Source organism: Calonectris borealis, chromosome 4, assembly GCF_964195595.1.
Source record: "Calonectris borealis chromosome 4, bCalBor7.hap1.2, whole genome shotgun sequence".
Classification (NCBI taxonomy): Eukaryota; Metazoa; Chordata; class Aves; order Procellariiformes; family Procellariidae; genus Calonectris; species Calonectris borealis.
In genome coordinates, this window is record NC_134315.1 from 46,315,689 (window position 1) to 46,341,619 (window position 25,931).

General features: G+C 36.6%; 1 protein-coding gene across 1 annotated transcript in view; it reads left to right on the top strand.

Annotated features, from left to right (window-relative positions):
• The window catches only part of FSTL5 (follistatin like 5), a 346,821-nt gene extending 322,196 nt beyond the window's left edge, over positions 1–24,625 (top strand). The window contains exon 15 of the mRNA XM_075149403.1: positions 22,212–24,625. Coding sequence (XP_075005504.1) covers positions 22,212–22,914 — 703 coding nt within the window. The 3' untranslated portion in view covers positions 22,915–24,625. The remainder of the gene's footprint in view (positions 1–22,211) is intronic.
• The last annotated feature ends 1,306 nt before the right edge of the window (positions 24,626–25,931 follow it).

The window sequence follows — 25,931 nt, forward strand, 5'->3', positions numbered from 1 at the left end:
ACTACAAATATACTTTTGCTAAGAATAAGTTCCTTTATGTTATAACACAAATAGTTTCATATATTCCTGGATTCAAAAAATCTAGAAATTAAGATGCTTTCCTTTGTCCTAAAATTTCTTGGATTATTTTCTTTGAACACTGTAATCATTGGACAACAATTTGCAATAATTAAGAAGTGTATTGCATATACACATTGCAAGTGTTCCATGAGAAAGCCCTCAGTCAATTCACAGACTCCTGCATTACTATTACCCTGAATATTCAGGATTTATCCCTACCCTGTGCAAATATACTAAATGTGAGTCAGAAGTCCTGAGCTATGTGTAACGTTAAAACAAGTCAACTCCTCCAGCAATTTCTAAAAGAATGATTGAAGAAGCCACCATAGTATCTGGCCAGCTATGGGGAAATTTTCCCGGTTGTTCTTTACACATGAGTCATTTGAAGATGTTCTTCAACATGAATTTGGGATGACAGTCCATTTCCTTTCTCTGGATCTCTAGTGAGATATGACTTAAATGCTCTGCAAGTAAAATCTTAAGCTGAAATAATAATAAAAAAAAAATTAAAAAAAGAAAAAAGACAAAAAGAAATAGAAATCACAATAATATAATTTTTAAAGGATTTCAGGCAGTACACTATTTTTGTTATCAATATGAGACTTTAGTTAAGAAATTTTTAGCTTTCTTTTGTAAGCACTTACATGATTTATCCAGCTGAGTTACAGAAGACAACGTGCATAGTCTCTCCCAAGAATAAGTGTTTGAAAGATTGTATCATTTGTGATTTTTCTGCCTGAGTGAAAACTATTACAATAAGAATGAGGATTTTGTTGATGGTACTTACAATGTCATTCACTTTGGCTCAGTAGCATTTGTAGTGCTCATTTTTTAGAGTCTAGAGCTAATCCTATTAAACACGATGTACGATAAACTCCGAAACTATGCTTCCATTATTGTCCATTACTGAAAGCTTACTAATGCTCAAAAATTATTTATTTTATGACATTCATTCCTGCCTCTGTCGCTTATTGTTTGGGAATGGAAATTTTTCTATTCAAATTCAAGCTCTGAGCACAAAGCTTAATTTGAGGAGATGCCTTTATTCTAAGAACATAGCACTTGTCAGGATTCCTTCAAGCCCTTGTAGAAATGATATTTCTTCCCTTCTGTCTTGCATGGCTGTCTTGAAGTTCTTCGTATCCTTATTTTTCCAAACAATGGTCAGTATGTGCTAAGAGAGCAAAGGAAAGAAAGAAAGAATCATTTTAGTATGTTTGGCCATCATTGACTGTGGGATCTCAGCCATCCAACTTAATCCTGTCTACACTGAATTCCCTCACTGAGAATGGAAATAAAGAAAACATGTTCACTTCTGTGAGGTATGTACAAAGCCATAGCAAAAAAGAATAAAGATCTTCAGTGCTTCCAGAAAAATCTGTGAATATCAATCTCTGAAATAGAATCATAGAATACCAGGTTGGAAGGGACCTCAAGGATCATCTGGTCCAATGTTTCCTGGCAAAAGCATGGTCTAGACAAAATGGCCCAGCTGTCCAGCTGAATCTTAAAAGTGTCCAATGTTGGGGAATCCACCACTTCCCTGGGAAGATTATTCCAATGGCTGATTGTTCTCACTGTGAAAAATTTTCCTCTTGTCTCCAGTCGGAATCTCCCCAGGAGTAACTTGTACCCATTACCCCTCGTCTTTACCATGTGACTCTTGTAAAAAGGGAATCTCCATCTTCTTTGTAGCCACCCTTTAAGTACTGGAACGTAGTGATAAGATCTCCCCTAAGCCTTCTTTTCTCAAGGCTGAACAAACCCAGTTCTCTTAGCCTTTCCTCACATGGCAGGCTTCAGAGTCCTTTGTTCATCTTAGTGGCCCTTCCCTGGACCCTCTCCAGCCTGTCCACATCTTTTTTGCATAGTGAGGACCAAAACTGAACACAGTATTCCAGGTGTGGCCTGACAAACGCTGAGTAGAGTGGGGTAATGACTTCTTTATTTCTGCTGGTGATGCCCTTGTTATGCAACCCAGCATCCTGTTGGCTTTCTTGGCCACAGTAGCACGCTGTTCACTCATATTGAGCTTGTTGTCCACCAGGACCCACAGGTCCCTTTCCACAGAGCTTCTGCCCAGCCAGGGAAATCCTGGAATACTTACTATAAAGACCATTTCCCTTTCATTCAGATCTCTGAGGTAATGTTCAGCAGTTGTTATCACCTCCGTGAAGCACAGCAAGCTTTTTGTGGGATTTCCCTCCCCCCCTCCCCAGCCTTTGCTGTATCCATCCCTTTTCTATTTCAATATATTTTAGGATCTAATCAGGAATTTTATCATTACTAAGAGAATCCGCTCCCATAGATCTAAAAATGTTGGTTTCATAGATCTTACAATTGAATATTAAGTTCCCTTCTGAATTAATCTGTGAAGACCTATATTTCTTTGCAACAATATTATCAAGTAAACTTGTGAAATGTATATGACTTCTGATGGATTAGATCTCTGCTGGCATCCATTCTTCATCCTAAAGAGATATTCCTAAATCCGCATCCACAATTAAGAATAAAAGTAGTATTGAATTTAATTGAAAGCAAGTTATATCTATATATTAATTTTCCTCTTTCCTCCTGAATAATTTATAAATTTCAGAGAATTCCTGTTATTGTATAGATTTTGGTTTTTTTGTAATTGGAAAGGTACAGATGAGATAATGAATATGCAAGTCTGTAAGAACTCAGAAACCTGAAGTTTTCAAAACCCAGAACTTCTTCCCAAGCAAGAGTATAACAAAATAGTCAATACCTTTAGAAAATTAGACCTGCCATCAAATTCCGTTCTTCATCAGAACTGACCTTTTCATTCACCTAACAGAACTGATAGTGATGATCTTCTTTTACACTAAAATTACTCATTTTCCGTAAGAGTGACCCCACAACCTTCTATTCTGTGGTTTTTAATTTTCTTTTTTTTTACCAATTTTTCCCCCATTCCTATTTCTTAGAACTACTATGTTAATATTTCCCAGGTATGTTATCACAGTCACACATTACTGCTGCAAATGATATTTCTATCTTTGTTAGGAGGTGTTTTTAAATATTTCATATACAGTAACTGCAACAAGTAAATAAATAAAACTGGCGAAGAGGACAAAAATCTTTTACAGATGTGTGTGTGAATGTGTATGTTCACACACATAAACACTTACAAAAATAGAGAATTATCAAGATGTTCTCCAAGATGTAAATATGTCCTCAGATAGGAAGATGCTTTGTGCTTAATGCTGTTATATACGAATACCAAGGAAGGAGGAAAAAAGCCTTCTCTGATGCAAAACAAAAATATGAAGCAAGTGTTCTTAATGTTGTAAAGAGCATCAGAAACAAAATTAGGAAAACAAACTTCAAAGGTCAAAGGCTGTTACAGTACCCAAAAGAAAGGCACCATTTGTACTGATGAGCAATAGCTACTGGGCAAAATCCACTTAGCCTTTTGTTATCATCAAACAACCATTTCTGAAGTGCAGAAATTAAAGAAAGGCCTTTTCTCAGCAGCCTGCCAGAAATGAACTATTCTAGGCAACAATAATTTTGTAAGTCCTGAGGGGAAGACTGGTATGCCCTTGCAATGCTGGCAGTTTTTGAAATCAGAAACACTTCCAAAATGAAAAGTGTGGGTTTTATCTAGAGCTAAATATTTTATTTGTGCAATATACAACAGTAATTGTAATAGAAAATGACAATAAAAAGGAAATGGTGTATTTTAAAATTACTTAAGTGAGGAAAATTAATTGTGTGATGATTTAAATGGTATGAATGCAAGGCCTCTGAAGTAAAATAAATCAGTGTAAACAGTCTTCCTTAGAATCATCTGTATATGGATATAAAGTGAAGAGCAATTTTAACAAAGGAAATAATGGTTGCAGTGTTGTAGGTTAAGTTCTTAGAAAATCCTTAGAGGGAAAAGTGCATCTTTTTGTTGTTGCGCTGGTGATGAAATCTCAAAGGACTAGTGAAGGCAATTGAGCTATACAGCTAAGAAAACAGTTCTTAGACCAATTTTCCTTTTCCTTTCCTTAATTGTTAATATTTCCTTCTCCAGAGCTACTGTGGATAACTTCATTTCATCAGAAAAAATGTTTGATATATAACACACTTCTATTTTAGAATTTTGTTTAAATGGTAATACTTTTCTGTGTTGCCAGATTAGAAGCTTTTTATAAGATCAGGGTAGACCCTGAACAGACTGTTCATGGGTAGTTAATGGCATTTACTTTGAGTCCCAGAAAACTTTTGGTCAGCAGATGTGATCAAACTTTGTAGTAAAAGAGCTTTATCTTCCTGGGTTGTTTTTTTTGCATAAGTTTTGAAAAAATGGTCCCTAATGTATAGAATGTTGAGTGGCTTTAAACACAAATGTTATTCACTCAGGATAAAATAGTTAATGTTTATTATTATTTTCTTGAATTAAATTATACAGGTTAAAAAACTTCTCTTTTGTACAACAATACTGCTGTTCGCTTCTTGTATAGATAATTTTGATTGTAGCTCATCTAATTCTCTTCTCTTTTACTTGCTTTCTGTTTTGAGAACATAATTTTCCTTAAGTGTTTGATCTCAGATATCTCTTTAAAAAATGTCTATTGACTTCATGAGGGTAATCTGTGGCTGTAGGGCCAGAAACAAAAAGGAAAGAGGGCATCAGTTTTTACATCATCATCATCATCATCTTCTATTCTGTCGATCTTTCTGAACTCAACAATAAATACAATTTTATGTTAATATATTCATTAAAGAAAAGTATGTTGAAGATTATCCTCATTTCTAGGAAAATTTTTCTTAAGCTTTTCTTTTTTAGTCTTTTTAACCAGTGCTTAGATATTTCCTCTTTTATAATGAATGCAGCTGCACTAGTAAGCAATATATATGGCTTGTCTAAAGGAAGAAAATAGCATACAGGAAGCCAGGTTGTTAATTTACCACTTGTTGGCAGCTTCACACTAACATCTTGCTTGGCTATTCTTTGTGCATAGGAGATGCAAACTAACTTGCTCTGTCTGAAGGGTGGAAAAAGATACCTTGTAAAAACAATTTTGAAGATGCAGTGTCAGAATTCACATGACTTTGGGACTTTGTATGGTCCATTATTAATTCATACTTTACTTGACTAAAACTTCCCATCAAAATAAGATTGCATCTTCACTAACTTTTATAGCTACAGGTCTCAGTATTATCCTTCAGTCTGAATAACTACTGGCGATGCAGTATTATTATGGGATGAACTGAAGGTTTTCAAATGCAGTAAATGAAAATAAACTTTGTTCATACAGGACTGCCCTAAGTCCTGCCTTGAGTTTCAGTTCTTCTTCATGATCTTTTTTCTCTTGTGACCTTTGCTTTAGTATGCTTTGCATGATAAATGTATATAAATCTCACAGTATTATAAAGGCAATAAATAAAGGTAAGACAAGTTGGGCCTAACTGTGGTATAGTTAATTCAAGTGATAGTACCTCAGTAGGCTTGAATTTCTTCCTGGGTTATCCACCCAGGACCCATGCTCTAAAATGTGAAAAATTGTATAACATAGGTGGTGTACCATTCCCTTGCACAGCTTTCATAGTTCCTGTCTGCACAGACAGAAATACTTTCAAAATTCATCTTTTAAAAACAGGAAATTTCCTAAACTTTTAAAATCGGTAGATATAGCATGATTACTAGCCACATTCCATTATATTTAGTATTTCTTGAAAAGTATTTGTTATGATTTGCAAATACAATTTCTGAATGAGAGCTATTAAAAGTCATATGGTGTGAGTCCATCGTGATATTTTGCAGTAGACTGTGGTGTTAGTTCTGACAGACTATGTCAAATACTTTAACAGTGACACGAAAATGTAGTTCACTAAGATAAAGTTGCTTTTGGAAAATTCATTTATAAGATTTGCATGCAATCTCTCTGCAAAACCCTAAGAAGATAAAAATGAAAGGCAGACTCTGAAGAGCTTTTATTTGTCTTTTTGATGACTCTCTAGCTTTGAGAAAATATTGAAGCTGATCGTTATGGTTGGAAAAATACACTTTTTGTGGAAAGCAAAGTGAATTCATGGTTTTCTGTTAAAGCTACCCTTTGAGAGCTGTGAAAACTGTCTTCAGAGATCCCTGAAAATTCTGCGAAGGGCATCCTCTTTGCTTCTAGCCTTGTTTTGCATGGAGACTTAGAAAACATTCTTCTCTCTATCCAGGCACTTGTGGCAGTGACAGCTGCTCCTCTAAGCAGTCATTTTAATTTCTGACCATAAAGGGCAGCTTTAATAGTCTCTAAGCTATGTGATACCTGAACTTATTATCAAGGCTTGGGGAAACCGACAATCTCATTTCAAGCATAATTGTAGCTCTTACTCACATCATGGGTGTTAGTCATTTAAATTTTGATTTTCCAAATCTGTGCAAATTTTTGTAAGGTTGTTTTTGGATGTTATGCTTGCTTTCTGATAGGATGCCTATGGTGAGTGTGAGGTTCAGATTGTAGGCACCTAGATTTAGGTGTGAAAATACAGTGTATCCATGGGTGTAAGCTCTCTATCATCTTCTGCTATAGTTAATGGAGATCTAGTCTCTACAGATAGTGGAGTCTAGGAGTTCACCTAGACTTCAATTTTGCTCACCTCCTACAGGGCTCTGGCACTGATCACCTTAACAAATTCTCTAGACTCTGTTGACTGTATGGACTAGATCTCTGCTAGCAAAAATAGCAACTTAGATGTTTAACTCATATGCAGATATACATAGTTATGCATAGAAACCTAGGTGTCTACAGGAAAGGAATACTACCTGTAGAGAGCGATTTTTGTGGTGAGGAGATGTGGTGAGGCTGAACATTCATAATGGCAATTCTTCAACCTCCTTATTGCCTACTGATATGATTGTAGAGGAGGGAAGCAGCTGTGCTTGATTAGGACTGCATAAATATGTTTTTTCTTATTTATTTCAAAGCAGTAGGGATGTAAATATAAACAGATTGATATTTTTATGTACTCTGGAAGAGACAGGGTTAAGCCATGTGTTGTTTTTGTAATTTTTTTATTATGTGGTTCATATATCAATTTTTACTGAACTGATGAAAAGACCAGATTATAAAAAATACAGTACTTAAAATTACACTGGCCATTGTGCCAATGTACTCGTTTTGCATGTGTGCTTAGTCTAAAGTACACATTTTTTAATTTTAAGGTGTATTACTTGAAATCCTTATCAGAATCACCCAAAATTCAACTCTGTGTGGCTTGAGATCTAGCATTGTTATTCTAAATGGTATATGATACTGAAATATGAGGATTCAACTATCCAATTGATCAACTGTGTCATGAAAATGTTTATGTTTAATCCTAAAGGGAGAGAGCGTGCTTATCCCTTGAGAGGACAAGAAAAGGTCATCACTTTCAAGGATCCTACCATTTGACCTGACAAAGCATCAGTGGGCTCCTCACAGGCAAATTTGGAAGATACAGGATTGTGCAGAGAGGAGCAGTGAAAACATATGGAGCATTAGGACTGAAGCCCAGAATATTTGAGGCAAAAATTATTTTTACTCATTCACTTCTGGTATTAGAAGAAAAAACAGTCAAAAGAGGGATGTCCTAGTGCATGTTGTTCTCCCTATATTTCAACTGCAGCCTGAGATACTATACCTGCTATATATACACATACACATGTATGCATATTTATGTTACATAACACATGCACTTTTTAATACACATTCGAATAATACACACCTCCATTAAAACTGCAGACTGGGAGTAAGTAAACTGCAGGTATGTGAGGTTCTTATTTCATGCAGTCTCAGCACTGCATCAGTGTGGGTTTTTTCCCGTCTTATCCCTCCCTCTATCCTGTAGGATTTAGATTACAGAAAAAGGGTCTGAAGACAGGGGAATACTTAGATGCTTAAGGATCTTTTGCTACACACCTATACACAGTTGTAACAAAATGGTAACAGAATCCTTGTCAGTTTTAATCACCGCTACATTAGCTAGTGTTTGCCCTATTGAGTATATTAATTGCCTTCAGAGAAGGCTGGACAATATACAACCTCCTTGTGTAATGGCTATGTATTTTGGTTTGAAAACAATGTCAACCCTTTCCAGGTATGGAAAGGGATATTAGAATGTGGCACTGCTGAAGTTCAGGCAATAATTACCAACCTTCTGGCATTGGGAGTAAGTTTCTCATTAAGCCTTTCCCCAATACTACAAAATAGGAAGAATTTTACTTAGGTACTACTGGGATGAAGATGGGGACTTACGCACATAAGAGTGACATCTTGTAACCAGGAAACCTTCTACAGAACTGGGTGAATCACTAAAGATTTCATTCCAGTTTCTGTTTTTCAGGTTCATTTACCGCTACCAATTCTACCAATGATATTTCTACAATACATTTTGTAATTAATTTATTGAAATCTAGCTTCTTGTTATGGAACAAACCCACAGAAAACAGAGCAGGAAGCTGTACACATTTTAAATTGTTTAATCACATTCAAAGCATTTTTGCCATAGATAGAAAGAACAATGATGTAACAGATATATAAGAACAGTGAGATATTTAAGAGGAAAAAGGAGTTCTTGTTCATTCCTCAAAAGGAAAATATTCCCATTGTGCTGTGCAATAGTCAAAGCTACTTAGGCTGAACAGACTTGATAAAGAACTTGACAGGAATTTTGTATAAAACCAACATTACTTTTTCAAAAACATAATGAACTATTTTTCTATAGTAACAGGGGGACTGGATCTCATTTGAAAGTAGCTCACCACCTTAAAGGACAGTGATTGAATAAGTATTTTGGATAGTGAAAGGGAGCTAGCAAATCCTGTTGTAGTGACATACTCTGCATTTGCACATTTTTTCATAAGTGAAAGTCATCTGTTGTATACCATGTGAGGATTTATATTAAAAGAATTCTTTTTTTTTTACTCTTTGTACCTGTCACAAACAATGGAACTTAAGGTGATGGAAATTTCTTGAAAAATAATGTGAAAATTGGATGTGATAGGAGAGAGGAGAGTAAGACTTGTAAAAACTGGTAATGTGGATGTATGACAATAATACCCAGTAAGATTTCCAAATTAATACCTTTTAAAATATGAGTTTAACATTCATGCTTCATGGCATAAGTTACTTCTCAATGATGGGCAAGTTCCTGTGAGCAATTTATTCCAAACTCACGTGTTGAAACATTTCCCAGACTCTGAGGCATTTGATATTCTGATGAAAGAGAGAGGAGTAGTTTTGGTAGACATTAATCTGACTTGCTATATAGATTCCTTTGTTTGTCAGCTTGGCAATGAGACTTTTCAGGTTAAGAGTTTTGCAGTAGTTAGGGAAATAAGCTGGTGATAATTATGACAACTATTTTGGGAAAAAGAATGACACAATTCATGGGTTTACTTTTCACTGTTTTTGTGTTACATACAGGCTTACAGTTCCATAAAACTAGGACCAAAATCCCATATTTTAAACACTTTTAAAATACTTTACTTTAAAAAATCTGGTCTTGAATGTATATTGTGAGACAATAGAAGTAGTAATAACTTATAACATGTGTTAACTTAGTCATTATAACTATTCCACTCATATATGTGGATGGGTTTTTTCATTAAAAGTAGGAAAGTAAGGCACTCATCTGTATGAGCTTCATTTTTTTTAATTAAATGCATTTTTTTTTTTAAATGCATTTTGCAATTAACACCTTTTAGGATATTCTTCCTGTCTCTTTTAAGTTAGTTTGGACAAGTCATTTTATCTACCTGTTTCCCTTTGTCTGGGTACTGTGAAGCTCATTGGCTTTTATGGAAAGCTAATGACTCCCTGTGGTGAGTTGACCCCAGCTGGCAGTTAAGCCCCCACCTAGCAGGAGCAACGGCTACTTTGGAAGGAGTTTTATTGTTGACCATGATGTTATACGGCATGGAATATCCCTTTGGTCAGTTAGGGTCAGCTGTCCCAGCTGTGTCATCTCCCACCCTCTTGCCCACCCCCAGCCTACCTGCGGGGATGGCAGAGTGAGAAACAGAGAAGGCCTTGATGCTGTGCAAACACTGCTCAGCAATAACTAAAACATTGGTGGGTTATCAACACTTTTGTTCACAAATCTAAAACACAGTGCCATACAGGCTGGTACGAAAAAAAATTAACTCCATCCCAGCCAAATCCAGTATACTATATACTTACTGGGGGAAGGGAACCTCAGTCCATCCCACTCCTACCAGTTTGATGCCAGTGCCAGCAATAGATGCCCAGAGCCTAGAGAAGGATCACAGGTCAGCAGGAGAACACCTGAAGAACATCACAGAGGAAGTCCAGCCAGTAAGACAGCTTCATCAGGGGCCCAACTTAAATGCCTCTATGCAAACGCACGTAGCATGGGGAATAAACAAGAGGAGTTAGAGACGTGCGCACACTGCAGGGCTACAATCTTATTGGCATCACGGAGACATGGTGGGATGACTCCTATGACTGGAGTGTTGGATTGGAAGGATACAGGCTCTTCAGGAAGGACAGGCAGAGGAGACGAGGAGGGGGTGTCACCCTCTATGTCAATGACCAGCGGGAGTGTATGGAGCTCCACCTGGGGATGGATGAGGAGCTGAACAAGGGCTTATGGGTCAGGATTAAAGAGAGGCAGGGACGGGTGACATTACGGTGGGGGTCTGCTATAGGCCACCCGACCAGGAAGACCGAGTGGATGAGGACCTCTATAGACAGACAGGAGCAGCCTCACAGGAGCCCTGGTCCTCATGAGGGACTTCCTGATATCTGTTGGAGAGACAACACAGCAAGGCATAAGCAATCTGGGAGGTTCCTGGAATGCATTGATGATAACTTCCTTCTCCAAGTGATAGAAGAGCCAACGAGGAGAGGTGCTATACTGGATCTTATTCTCACCAACAAGGAGGGGCTGGTGGGGAATGTGAAACTGAAGCCTTGGCTTCAGTGACCATGAAATGGTGGAGTTTAAGATCCTTAGGGCACCGAGGAGGGCGCACAGCAAGCTCACTGCCCTGAACTTCAGGAGAGCGGATTTTGGCCTCTTCAGGGATCTGCTTGGTAGGGTGCCCTGGGATAAAGCCCTGGAGGGAAGAGGGGCCCAAGAAAGCTGGTTAATATTCAAGGATCACCTCCTCCAAGCTCAGGAGCAACGCATCCCAACAAAGAGAAAGTCAAGCAAAAACGCCAGGAGGCCTGCATGAAGCTCCTGGACAACATCAAACACAAAAAGGAAGCCTACAGAGTGTGGAAGCAAGGACAGGTAGCCTGGGAGGAATACAGAGAAATTGTCCGAGCAGCCAAGGATCAGTTTAGGAGAGCTAAAACCCTGATAGAATTAAATCTGGCCAGGAATGTCAAGGGCAACAAGAAAAGCTTCTATAGGTATGTTGGGGATGAAAGGAAGACTAGGGAAAATGTGGGCCCTCTCCAGAGAGAAACGGGAGACCTGGTTACCCAGGATGTGGAGAAGGCTGAGGCACTCAACGACTTTTTTGCCTCAGTCCTCACCGGCAAGTGCTTGAGCCTCACCACCCAAGTTGCAGAAGGCAAAGTCAGGGACTGGGAGAATTAAGACCCGCCCACTGTAGGAGAAGATCAGATTCAAGACCATCTAAGGAATCTGAAGGTGCACAAGTCCATGGGACCCGATGAGATCCATCCGCGGGTTCTGAAGGAACTTGCGAATGAAGTTGCTAAGCCACTATTCATCATATTTGAGAAGACTTAGCAGTCTGGTGAAGTTCTTGCTGACCGCAAAAGGGGAAACATAACCTCCATTTTTAAAAAGGGAGAAAAGGAAGACCTGGGGAACTACAGGCCAGTCACTCTCACCTCTGTGCCTGGGAAGATCATGGAACAGATCCTCCTGGAAGTTATGCTAAGGCACATGGGGGACAGGGAGGTGATTCGAGACAGCCAGCACGGCTTCACCAAGGGAAGTTCTGCCTGACCAACCTAGTGGCCTTCTATGATGGAGTGACTACATCAGTGGATATGGGAAGAGCTACAGATGTTGTCTATCTGGACCTCTGTAAGGACCTTTGACACGGTCCCCCACAATATCTCTCTCTCTAAACTAGAGAGATATGGATTTGATGGATGGACTGTCCAGTGGATGAGGAATTGGTTGGATGGTCGCATCCAGAAAGGTAGTGATCAACACCTCAATGTCCAGATGAAGGCTGGTGATGAGTGGTGTCCTGCAGGGGTCTGTATTGGGACCAGTACTGTTTAATATCTTCATCAGTGACATAGACAGTGGGATCGAGTGCATGCTCAGCGAGTTTGCAGATGACACCAAGCTGAGTGGTGCAGTCGACACGCCTGAGGGACGGGATGCCATCCAGAGGGACCTGGACAGGCTCGAGAAGTGAGACCGTGTGAACCTCATGAGGTTCAACAAGGCCAAGTACAAGGTCCTGCACATGCATCGGGGCAACCCCCAATATCAACACAGGCTGGGGAATGAAGGGATTGAGAGCAGCCCTGCCGAGAAGGACTTGGGAGTGCTGGTGGATGAAAAACTGGACATGAGCCGGCAATGTGTACTCGCAGCCCAGAAGGCCAACCGTATCCTGGGCTGCATCAAAAGAAGCGTGGCCAGCAGGTCAAGGGAGGTGATTCTGCCCCCTCTACTCTGCTCTGGTGAGACCCCACCTGGAGTACTGCATCCAGCTCTGGAGTCCTCTGCACAAGAAAGACATGGACCTGTTGGACTGAGTCCAGAGGAGGGCCACAAAAATGATCAGGGGGATGGAACACCTCTCCTATGAGGAAAGACTTAAAGAGTTGGGGTTGTTCAGCCTGGAGAAGAGAAGGCTTCCGGGAGACCTTATTGCAGCCTTTCAGTACTTAAAGGGGGCCTGTAAGAAAGATGGGGACAGACTTTTTAGCAGGGCCTGTTGCAACAGGACAAGGGGTACTGGTTTTAAACTAAAAGAGGGTAGATTTAGACTAGATATAAGGAAGAAATTTTTTACGATGAAGGTGGTGAAACACTGGAACAGGTTGCCCAGAGAGGTGGTAGATGCCCCATCCCTGGAAACATTCAAGGTCAAGTTGGATGGGGCTTTGAGCAACATGATCTAGTTGAAGATGTCCCTGCCCACGGCAGGGGGGTTGGACTAGATGACCTTTAAAGGTCCCTTCCAAATCAAACTATTCTATGATTCTACTACTCATACAGAAAGTGCTGTGGAGTTGCTAGTATTATTATTCCTATTTCTCTTAACTATTTGTCACAATGTGTGGTTGAAAATCTTGAAAATCTGGGGTTAAAATCTTTATTATTCATTCATATGGAGTGAGTGAAGAAAGAAACAATCTCAGATTTCACAGTTCTAGCATATAGTCCAATTGGAGTGATATGCCCACAGACTACAGATTCCCACTTGTATTAACTGTAAAATAAATTATTGGAAATGTGAAGATTTGCTCTCATGTCTTGCAGGCTTGAGTTGCACAGGATCCCAATATGCACTCTGGCAAATGCATGATTTCACTGCATAGAAAAGACATGAGGGTTGAGATTCTCATAAATATTAATCACGGATTAATGAACAGTGGGAAGCTTCTGCGTATCAATCTATATGAGAGGAAACTTTGCATTAAATATACCACCATCTATCTATAAATGATTTGGGAAAAGTGAAGGTACTTTCAAATATCACTTGTTGTTTTCCAACAGCCTAATCATAAAAACCAGGCTAACAGTACATAGGCGACAGACACCATTTCATGATTATGAATGGCTGTATTTTTTTAATCCTTTTAGAAAACTAAGTGCTTTTGAAACGTTACAAGATTATGGTAGCTTTGGGGGTTGAGTTCAGCTATCCACAGAACCGAATGAAACATAGAGTAGTAGTACAGACTTCTTTACTCAGATTTAATAGCTTTGCTTTACTTTGAACAGAAAAAAAATTTAGGGTAGTGAAAGCTCAGCCCATGCACTGGCTGGTTTGGTTTAGTGAGAGCTCCACCAAAACTCTCTTACTAATATCCATTTTGTGAAATGTCCCTATTACGCTGTGCCTATAGACACCACTTGGGGACAACATTTTGTTACAGCTCTGGTAAATCACCCTTTTTTATTACACACAGCTTTTTTGGGTCCCCCAATCTAATAACCTGTGTAATCCAAAGCTGCCTTTAACCTTAGTGACTTGCAATGCTGTTTTCTGACAAATTTGGTAAGTACCGTTTTTTTACAGTTGCTCTTGCCTCTTCATCAGAAAGATGAAGGCCAACCTGGCAATGAAAGCAGAGTTAATAATCTGACACTGGCATGCTGAGAAGGTTCTTAATACTGGACAGAAGGGAAGTACAGACAGATTCACCTGGTGGTTAGAAGACAGCAATTAGGTTATTGGACAGTGGCTAAAATTTATTTGCAACTGATCATTGCTATGTGCAAGCAGGTAACTGTTCTGAAGCAGGTCTCCGTGATCTATCACTGTTCCTCCAACCTATCCACTGTGATCTTCTACATTTAGATCAATAAACCTCAAAGGAATGACCATCCCAGCCTTAGAACACCTTTCTTCCCAAGTGAAATTATAGCTGTTATAGTCGTATAGTTGTAACATTATACAAGCAATTCACAAACTTCCTGAATTTGGAGACCAATGTGTTGCCAAGGGGGATGTTTATTTTGAAGATATATGTGTGTGTATGAAAGATCAGTAATTGTAAAAGTTATACAGTAACTCACATGTGAAATTCACAATTAATTAAGACCAGAAACAGTGTAAGATTCATTTTTAAAAAACAACTCTTTTCTGTTCAGTGAATGTAAAAGTGGCATCTAAACCTCAGGCCTGCAGAAAGACAGATTCCTCTGCATATTACTTTTTTTTTTGGCTATGTGTATAAGCTAAGGTATTGTGTAAAATCACAATTAATGTCATGAGATTTGAAACACTTAGCTGCTTCTTAAAATCTCAGCATCAAATAACTGAGTAGTATAAGATTAATATCTACTGTACTTACGCAATTTTGATTGTATGAACAAAGCCAAAAAATTGGTCAAGGCTCCGCAAGGCTAGAGGAGACCATGAGAACATCTTGTCTGACTTTCTGTATACACCTAGATTTTAAACATTTCAAATAGTCATCTGGAGATTCAGATAATGAATCTGATATTTCTAAATCTATGTCTGCTTGGGTTTGGCCAAATCTTCCAAAAAGAGCATAGTCTTTACCTGGAGATTCCCACCAAAGAAAATTCATCACCTCTGTGGTAGTTTGTTGCAATGGTTTATCGTCCCCATTGTTAGAAAAAATGACCTATTTCTAATTTAAATTTGTCTGGTTTCAGTCTGCAATCATTGTTATAATTTCTCTGTGAAATTAATGACAACATTACTAAACAGTATGTTCTCTCTGTTCAGGTATATATAATGTTGTAAATAAGGTCTCAGTTACATTTTTCATAAGCTAAATATATTGGACTCTCTCAGACTCTTGCTTAAAATCATTGTCTCCATCCCTCAAATAATTTTCAGATTTTTCCTTGCCCCTAATTTTTTAGTATTCCTTTTTAGAAATAAAAGAACATAAAGCGTTCTTATTTTGGTCTTCCCAATGTAGAATACAGATATGAAGCTGTCACATTACTCCTACTCACCTCTCTCTGTATATTCCTCCAAGGACTGTACAAGGGCTTTTGGGTCTTTTTCTTTTTTTACTCATTAGACTCAGATCTCATATTGACCTGCATGTCTGCTATGATCCTTAAATCCCTTCATAGTTTCTACTTTTCAGGATATTGTTCTATATGCATGTCCTGCATTCCTCAGTCACATGTAAATTGCTCGACTTCAACTTTACACTTGGCTACGTTTGAACACATTTTGCTTAAATGAGCAACTGACTAATATAATGACTTTCCTGTCATTATTTACAACCTCAGTGTCATGGACACATATTTACACCCAAATCACCTGTGAAAATTTTGTGAAATTCAGATTTGGTACCAAGCAGAAGCAAAACTTCCCTGCAAAATGATGATTCTTCATTGACAACTACTTTTTATTGCAGAGAAATTATTTTTCCTTCAGGTATCAGTTTTTATTCCAAGAAAGGAATGCCCTCCTGATATTCAGTTACCTTCAGCAATGTTTTCTAATAAAAAAATTAAATTAGGTTTGTCTGACAAAGTTCATTTTTCCATAAGCCCATGTTGACTGCATTATGTTCACGTTTTTCTGTAATTGGTTCTCATAGCATCTATTTTATTATTTCCTTGGGATATGCATCAAGCTATTCAGCTTAGCTGGGATACCTGGCTTTATCTTATGAATAGTTCAACAATTTTCTTCTAGACTTTCCAAATTTTCCTGTTATTCTGAGATTTATTAAAATGTTAAGAGCTAGTCAACTCTTTCAAAATTATCAGGAACAAATTATCTAATCTGACACATATATGTTCCTATAAAAAACCTGTTTATCATCTTCCTCAATTGCTAGCAGCTTGGAAAATACTTCTTCATCTTTAGGTGACAAAGTATGATTTCTCATTCTTTGGTTTTTTTTTTGTACTATACCAGACATGGAATCATTAGCTTTCCTTATCAGTTTTCTTCACTTGTCCTTTTCCCTTCTGTATCTTCCCTCCAGAACTTCCATTACTTTTTCCATCCTTATGCCTCTGCCTACCAATTCTCATAGATTAAGAATCAGTCACACAAACTTCACTGGCACATGAACAGACCTCTCTCTTGAGTTGTTCAGCTTCTCAAAACCCCAGCCACACAGCTCTCACTGAGACAGGCAGACAAACAAATATATCAAACACACAGCTTGCCAAACCCTTTTACATCCAAGAAGATTGGCAGCTTTGAAACTATTTTTTTCCCCACTTCTTTTTCATCTGTTTGGGCATTTACGTCTCTCTGTCCAGCTTTACTGAATTTTAATTGGGGCACTGAAAAGTTACAGGCAGTATGATAGGCTGAGAAAGTATTGTTTGAACAATAGTATTGATAAAATCCTATTAGTCCTAATTAATTACTTTTGGCAGCCATACTTCTGGTTCTGGGGAAGGGTAGGTCCTTCATGAAGATTTACCAGCTTCCCACTCTGGATCCTCTCTCCCAACCATGTCCAAAGTTCTGTCTATTTAATATTAACAAATACTATTTTGACAAAGTGATTTCCTATATTCTTATTCAAAATTATATATCTTAGTTGTCTGTACTTGCTCCCATCTGTCTTTTTAGGACCTCAGTTGCAATGGTGGCCTGTAGCATGATCAGTTAGAAACCGCGTTGGGCCTTAGATAACCTGTGTTTTCACCCAGACTTTGCTGACGGATCATTATATAGCCTTAGGCAAGTCATTCAGCTTCTTTTTAACTTGCTGTAATATTTGTAAAGTGCTTTGAAATCAGTAAGTAAAAACTGCTACTTAAGTTCAATGTATTATTCTGCTCACATAGCTGATCTTTTAGTGTACTCACCTCCAAAAACATTACCTTCTAGGCTAACTTAACATTTGTGTCCGAAGTAGTGGGGTTTTAAATTTTGAACTAGAAAGCATTATAAAGCAAGAAGTCTTTAGCATGTTAACATTACAAGAAAGTAGAATTATATTTTTCCAGGGCTAGAGAAATTGCTACTTAAAGGAAGGAAGGGAGGGCATATCTCATAAAGCTGTGTTTTCAAATTCAGAAATAAGCAGAACACAATGAATAGCATGGATAGTTGTAAATAATTTTAAATCTACAAAGTTGAGGGGATTTAAGAACATGAAGATGAACAATCACAGAAAAGAAAATTGTATTAAACTGCCCTTTGCACAATTTAAAAGTAAGATATATTGTAAATGGGTATTCAGGTATAGCTGATTATCAGAACATATATGATTAGCTGCTGCAGCAGGAGATTATAAAATCAAGTATCTTAATAGCTTGAGAGCAAGGGACAGTAGATCTCCTAAGTGCAATAAATAGAGCATCAGGATAAGGTTGTTGCAATCTTGAAGCCAGTTTCTTTAGTTTTCAAGTAAACTCAATTACCAAAGCTGAAGCCACTATTTAAATTGCAAGAACAATCTATCCAAGATACTGTAATCTTTTTACTTGTGGCTTTTGGACTGGGAACTAAATGTTAACAAAGAAATAGATAAAACTGCACAGGAAACTAGAATGCTTTGGAAAGTTGTGGTTGAAATACTTGAGACCTGATATGTTATCAGCTGGTTTATATTTTAAAATGTGTTTGCCGATTTGCTCTAGAATAAGGATGTGATCAACCCTGAAGATTTGGAGTCCCTTGCTATAGACAAACATCCTTTTTTTTAAATCTGCCTGTGCTAGTGGGAAAGTTTATACTCATGTTCTGCTCTGGCTCCTAAACTATTTCATTCATACCAACCAGGTTAATAAACAGACACTATTTAAAGCATTTAAATGATTCCACAATAACTAAATTCATCTTAATGGCATACATTGGGGAATGCTTATGCAAACCTCTTAGCTGGCAGAAGATACCACCAGGTAGTGAGAAGCTGAAGGACAAACCAATGGCAGCATCCTCCTCCATGGGGAAAGCTAGTTGTAGAGTGTGAGTGCACACCTTCAACTGATGTAACACTTAGGGAAGGTATGTAAGACCTTATCTTTAATTTAACTTTAGAGAATATATTCACTGTTTTGGTAATCAAGGGTTTTATGCAACCAAAGTTAACATAAGCTAAGCGTACCTGTGGCTCAAAAACATTATGCTGGGAATAATATTTGAGAAGCAAAGATTAATAATTTGAATATTCCTCTTGAAATCAATGACATTTGAATGAAAAATATCACATAAATTGATCATTAACACTGCTTAATCAAGTACTCTTAAGTAAGGCAGATTTCTTTGAATCAAACTGATTTAAATCCTTCATTTTAATTGTGATTTAAATCAGCAAGTAAGAATTGCTTATTTAGATAATTGATGCTAATCTTGTTTTGCATTTGTATTTTAATTCAGAAAGAAAGGGTCATTTTCATTAGCTTGAATAATCTTTAAAATAAACAGATCTGCAAGCAGCACAAAGATTTCTTCTTCTTTTTGCTTGTCAGGTCGATATATGAAAACAATTTCTTAAGGGTTTGTCCATATTTAAAATATATTTGTTTACGTTCTTAAATTCGTTTTGTAGTAGAAAATGGTTAAAAATGCCTTACTTTTTTTTTTTTAAATTACTTGTGTTTTCTCTCAAGTGAGATAGAAACTAGAGTGCAGCTCAAAACATACAGCGAAATTTTAAGTCTTTTTCCTGAGTTAAATAAAGATATCATGAAATATGATGGACACACATGCACAATAAAATGTATCAAATATGTTTGAATGTTAAATGACTGATTTATTACAGAAAACAATTTTTAACTATGTTTAATACAGTTTCTGAAAACAGTAGGCCAAACTTGCAAAAGGTTTTGTATATTTAATCATATAGATAGCATCTGATGGGATTTTTCAAAATCACATAATTGCTTTTGGTAGATTTATGTATATCTGAAAATGTTACTTGGATATAAGTCTGTGTTTTAAGTACCTACATAAGTTAAAAACAGCTTTGTGAGAGCCTTTTCTTTCTCTTTTAAATAAGATTTCCCATTACTTTGTATTGGTGTACTGGAAGAGAAAAATGTTTTCAAACCCAAACAAAAAAGTTTTCTTTGTGTTCGCTGTTGAAATTGAGATCAAAAGTAATTAAAGCAAAATTGTACTTACTTTATTTTCAGTTATTACAGTATTATTTCATCTATTTTAATGTATTTAGTGTATTCAGTACCTGCCATCACAATCTATTTTAATGTATTTAGTGTATTCTGCCATCACATTGATTTAAAATTAGGTATTTTCCCTTGCCTTCACATACCTTTAACTCATGAAAATAATGAGAACTGAGAAAGCTTCATAAGCATTGTATTTATTTTTAATTTATGCAAATGACATCACTGATAGTAGGTTTGTCTTTATTCATAAACTTAAATGTAATTTAAGTACATTTCTTCTAAGAACAGAAATTTAAAAAGTCATATCAAATAGCAGCAGACCTAAGTGAAAAATCCATTTTTCTTTGAAAATAAGAATTTTTACCTATTTACCTCAGAAGTCAAGTAATTTTAGTATATTTCTAATATTCACCAATTTGTGTTCTTGAATTCATTTTCCCAGAATTATATAGGTTAACTCACTTTTAAACAAATTCTTATCCAGAAAAAAATCCTTTTAAGATGCACTGGGTTTTTTTGTTATTGTTTTGCAGGAGTAAAGATTAAGTAGCAGATGTGTGTAAGTCATTGTCCAGAATGTTGTGAATGCTCTTGGACAGTTCACTGACTGTTGCTTTACATTGGAAGCTGTTATGTAAAAGACAATCAATAAGCTAATGCTATTGTCCTTTTCTAACTACTGTTCGTGTGTGTAACGTTGGTTATTTAACACTGAGGTATACCATAAACATTTGAAATGTCAGAACGTTGCTTGCTATTTAACCTCTTCTGTTACAGGATGATTCTGTGCATAATACAGTACAAGTTTGTTTCTCATGACCAAAAAATGCTTACTGCATAATAACAGAATCAGGAAACAATGACTTTATGCCTGCCCAAAAAGATTAAGAAAAGGATAATATTAGATTGCCAAAACAGCTAAAAATCAAATTCTGCCTGATGATCCTAGTTTTCCTCTATGACAGAACAACAGACGGTTTGGATAGAAAAGTAGCAGTAATTGTCAAGTTATCTTGACATAATTTTCTTAAAGGCTCACCCTTTTTCTAACCAAGACAATTTAATTCAGGTTACATATGGCTGCATAATCAAAGACAAAAATGATCTCATAATCAGCTCAACTCATAATCGTGGGCAGTCTGATTCACACTGGCCCTTCATTGGGTGGGAGTTAGAGTAAATGAAATCCAGAGGTCCTTTCCAATCGAAATCATTCTATAGTTCGGTGATCCTATGATAGTGAAGCAGTATGCAAGGATTTTGGAAGGTGGGGCTAAAATTAAAAATGTTCTTATATCAATTCAGTAGGAAATGCAAATATAATTCACCCTGTCTTATATCAGAGGAACTGACTGAACAACGTCCTGGAACCTTTTTGCCTGTTACTTTGGTGGTTCACTGATTAGTAAATATATTGGAGTTGCAAAGTATAGTGTAAAAATTTTGTGCTATTGTCAACTCAATTGTTGGAACATTCTGGCTGTCATAGTGCTTTATATCAACAGGATGTGAAAGGTATTTTTAGATTATATATGAGCATGCAGTTTCGTTCTTAGGATCAAAGATTCAGAGGAAAATGTTGTGTTAAGAAATGTGGCAAAGGAAAACAGCTGTTTGGGAAAAATGCTGTGAAAGCTACTTACATTATAAGCAAAACTAATATACTTTCACATGATTCCATAATATTTAGAGCGGTGGTTTTTGCATATATACAGTCAAATGATTGTGCAGTCAGAATTTATATGTTAACATTAGAGAATAATCATATAGCTCATATTTAAAATGTTATAAACATTCAGCTCTAGGATTTTAAAGTTTAACTATATTATTCATGTTCGGTGAAAATTCCTTGAGATATGGAAAAGCATAAAGGGTCATTTAAATTGTAAGAAATATGGGGCTTGGATAGTTGGGAGGCATAAACCTAAATCCTTGTACGACATTCATTTCTACTGAATTAAAATGAGGAAGATTCAGATAATTATCTGAATAACAATGAGCGCTGGGTAAAGTTGATGTTCCTAAGAAAGTTGAAGAACTATATGAATTGAATTAAAATATGTGGGATGTACTGTCTGTTGATATTTAATCTTCTTCTCCTTCCTGGCTTTTGTAAAAGTTATAACTGAATATATATGCTCAGAGTAATGTTTACCTTTTCCCCTATGTCAGTAGGAAAAAAACACTTTTCCCATTAATCAGATAAATGATTTTTAGACATTTTATTTTATGCACTCTAAATTACAATTGCAAGAACACTAGAAGTTAAATATTATAAACTGCTTAATATATGAAATATCTGAAGTTGAAATCTATAACAATATACTGCTGCACGTATTAACTCATCTGCTTTGCTTGTAATGGCTTTCCCCATTTGTACATAATGCACACAATAGCTCTGACTTTTTTTGATTTTGTGCTTTTCCTTCCAGGTTTGGATTTATTCTTCATAAGGATGAGCCTGTGCTCCAGAAAATTGATCTAGAAACTATGTCATACATCAAGACAATTAGTTTAAAGGATTATAATTGCATTCCTCAGTCACTGGCTTATACACATCTTGGAGGATTTTTTTTTATCTGCTGTAAGCCTGATACCACTGGGGCTGTCCTACCGCAGCTTATAGTGGATAGCGTTACTGATTCTGTGATTGGATACAATGGCGACGTAACAGGCACGCCACATATGTCTCCAGATGGACACTACCTTGTCAGCATTGATGATGCAAAAGGTCTCATGAGGATCCAGTCCATAACAATGAGAGGAGAAATACAGGATGCATTTGACATTCACACTAATTTGCACATATCTGATGTAGCTTTTCAGCCATCTTTCACTGAAGCTCATCAATACAATATCTACTGTAGCTCCAGCACACAAACTGATGTTCTTTTTGTGGAGCTCTCCTCTGGCAAGGTTAAGATGGTGAAGAGTCTGAAGGAGCCTGTCAAGGCAGGCGAATGGCTTTGGAACAGTAAGAACCGTCTTATAAAAGACAGTGGTCTTTTTGGTCAGTATCTCATGACCCCTTCCAAGGAATCTCTGTTTATCCTGGATGGACGGCTCAATAAGTTAAATTGTGAAATCACTGAAGTTGAGAGAGGCAACACAGTAATTTGGGTTGGAGAAGCATAAGGGTCTGTGTTAGATATTTACTGAATTAATAGTTTTACAGTACATTGCACTTAAATTACACCATTCTTCAAATTTACACAATTTCAATTTTAAATTTAGACCCTTCTATACCCGTTATTTCTTTGATTTGAACACAATTTGAATCAACTTTCACATAAAAGTTACTAAAACAACGGCTATTTGATAGTGGTACTCCTTATTAATTATCAGCTGAGATTGGGTTGTTTGACTGAAATTACTAAATACTGAAATTGATGATAAATATCATACATTATTTTAAAGGAAGTAGGAAAAGAAAACCAAAAAGCTTCAGGGAATTTAATATGATACTTTGCATTTGTAAATGGAAGACTTAACTATGATTCAAATTTTGGTTTGGTTTGCTTCAGACACAAAATAAGAGCTGTTGTACAACCTTTGACTCCTTAAACTGAAATGTTATGTCCTGTTCTGTCCACGTCCACTGTTTAATCTTTTTGTGCCTTGAAGCGAAAGTCTCACATGAAAGGTAAAGCATAGAAATTGCATAATTTATTCCCACTGTGGCTACAGGATTGCTTGTCACTGAAAAGAAACTTTTAGTATCAAATTTCTAGTCTCAAGTTGTGGAACATACATGGAGAGAAAAAAAGGAGAAATTATATTTGCAGTGTTTTCTGATCACTGCAATTTGAGGAGTTTATTTTTATGGTAAGTCTTAGTTGAGAGAGTTGCTTGCAGAAGCTTAACCTTTTTTTAGAAAAAAAACAGATACTAGGTTTTTCGGCTATCACAGGGTTTCATCAGCAAGGAGTTTCAGTTCCACTAAAGAGAAACATTGCACTTATCCTTTCAGAGTAAACCATGTTCTAAAAACCTGGCATCACAAAGCTTCACTTATGTCATTGAGGTAACAGTTATTTAAAAACAAAATGCATTTTAAGAAACTGAAAATGCAAAGAACTGAAGTCTACAACCAGTAGATAACATTTTTACTTATGCATTGTACCATTGATCCATATTTGTTAAACCATTTGGTTAGCTCAATAGGTTTTCTACTTCATGTATCCAATTGGATTAGCGTAAAAAACAAACGAACAACAAAAACTTTGTATTTTGTATAGTTTGTTTACTTAGAATTCTAATATGAACATGCTTAAACATGTAAATGGGAAAAACAAGATTCCCAGAAGTTGAATAACAAGTCAGTAGAATCAGAAAGCCAGCAGTAAACAACTATCCAGACTTAGAGCAATGACTTAAAAGTTTGGGAGTATTTTTATTATGTTTTTGCTAAAGAATGCTTATAAGTTCATAAACTGACCTCCATTTACCGAAAGCAATCAGAAAAAAATATCTTTTTTTAAACAAAATTTTACTGCAATTTAGATTGTGTAAAATTGCTTAGAAATCTGGAATTTTCTAGCATTGTAATCTTGTGTGCATTTAGCATCCTGCCCTGTGTGGTACAGTAGATCTCTCTTTAGCTTGAGCAAACCTCTTGGTAGGTAGATTTAACTAAGATAAGAGTCTGCTTACATTTCTAGCTACTGAATCTTTTCCTTTTTAACAACTTTTTTCCATTGTGAACAAACAAGAATCATGTAAACTGTCTGTTACTCACTTATTTGCAGTAGTCTGTCTCACGCATTTTTCTTCTGTAACTTACACTCCGTGAATGTTCTGTATGTAGAAAATGCTTGACAAAAGGAGAATAAACCCCATAAATTTTAAACAGTCCTGACTTTGGTGAATGATCCAATGAAGCCAGACTGAAATGGCATGTAACACAGACTTTTATGTGAAAGCAAGATAGAAGGAAGTTTATCTGCCTTTTATTTTACATATATATATATATATATGTATATGAATAATATATAGTGTGGAAAGAAACGTCTAGAAGCTGTACAAACATATAATCCCAAACCAAGAAGCATGGCACTCCCATAGCACAGCTAAACAATTCCCTATCCGGTCTGCTAAGCATAGGTGGATTGTACACTTACTTTGCCCTCTCCTTGCCTAACCATTAACATTAAAGATAATAATTGAATCCAATGACAATAGTGAGATTCCTTTGACAATGAAAGCTGTCCTGCATTGTGCATGATCCCTTACAATCTCTATCAAAGTCCAAGTCCGTTGTCAGTTTTGGCAGAGTCTTATTCTTTTGTATTAGCAACATTTGGAATTGAAGAAACTTTAAAACTTGAATAAACTATGTTACTCATTATATGAAACAGGAGACCAAAATCTCTACTAAAATACTTATGTCAATAATATTGCAGTGATTTGTATAGTATAGAAACTGTCCCAATCAGTTTAGAATTCTTGTTTGAAACAAATTTCTCTATTCCCACCCTAAGAATATCTCTGACTCTAGCTAAAGCAGTTTGGTAAGGGACTACTGCCAATTCCCTGTATTTTGTTTAGCTAGTCCAGTGTAATAGCTCAAAGACCACGGTTTGTTTCTTTCCTATTGTTATGGAACTGAAACAGGTTTCTGGTGTCCAGGATTTGTTTGATCCCATTGAATAAATGAAAAATCAAACACTGTCTTCAGTGTTTTCAAATTTCCTTTAGTACAAACCCAGATGTAACAATAGTTGGGTTTGAATCCTGTCTTTCCTAATTGCTGTTGGAAGCAGAGGCAACGAATGCCTTCTCTTAATTTGTGGTAAACATCCATATTTTATTTCATAAGCAGTTACAAACTTTCAAGATTGAAGGTTTTCTTATGGAAATACATTAGAGAAAAGTAGTGGAAGATAATGGAAATGTAATGGAAGAAGCCAAATGTACGTGATGACCAAGTTGCAGCTGCTGAAAGTTTCCACTTAATAATAAATTTAAGAAGCACATGTGATGACAAGATGGAGTGCTCTTCACCAGGGATTGTGATGATAGAGCTGCTTTTGCTAAGGTATTAAAAAAAATATTATTTATGAGACATTGAGAAAAGGCTCTGTCAGGCTATTTTAAGAGTCACCAAAGGAAAGAAAAAATGGTGCCAAAGTAAAAAAAATGTTACTTTTCCC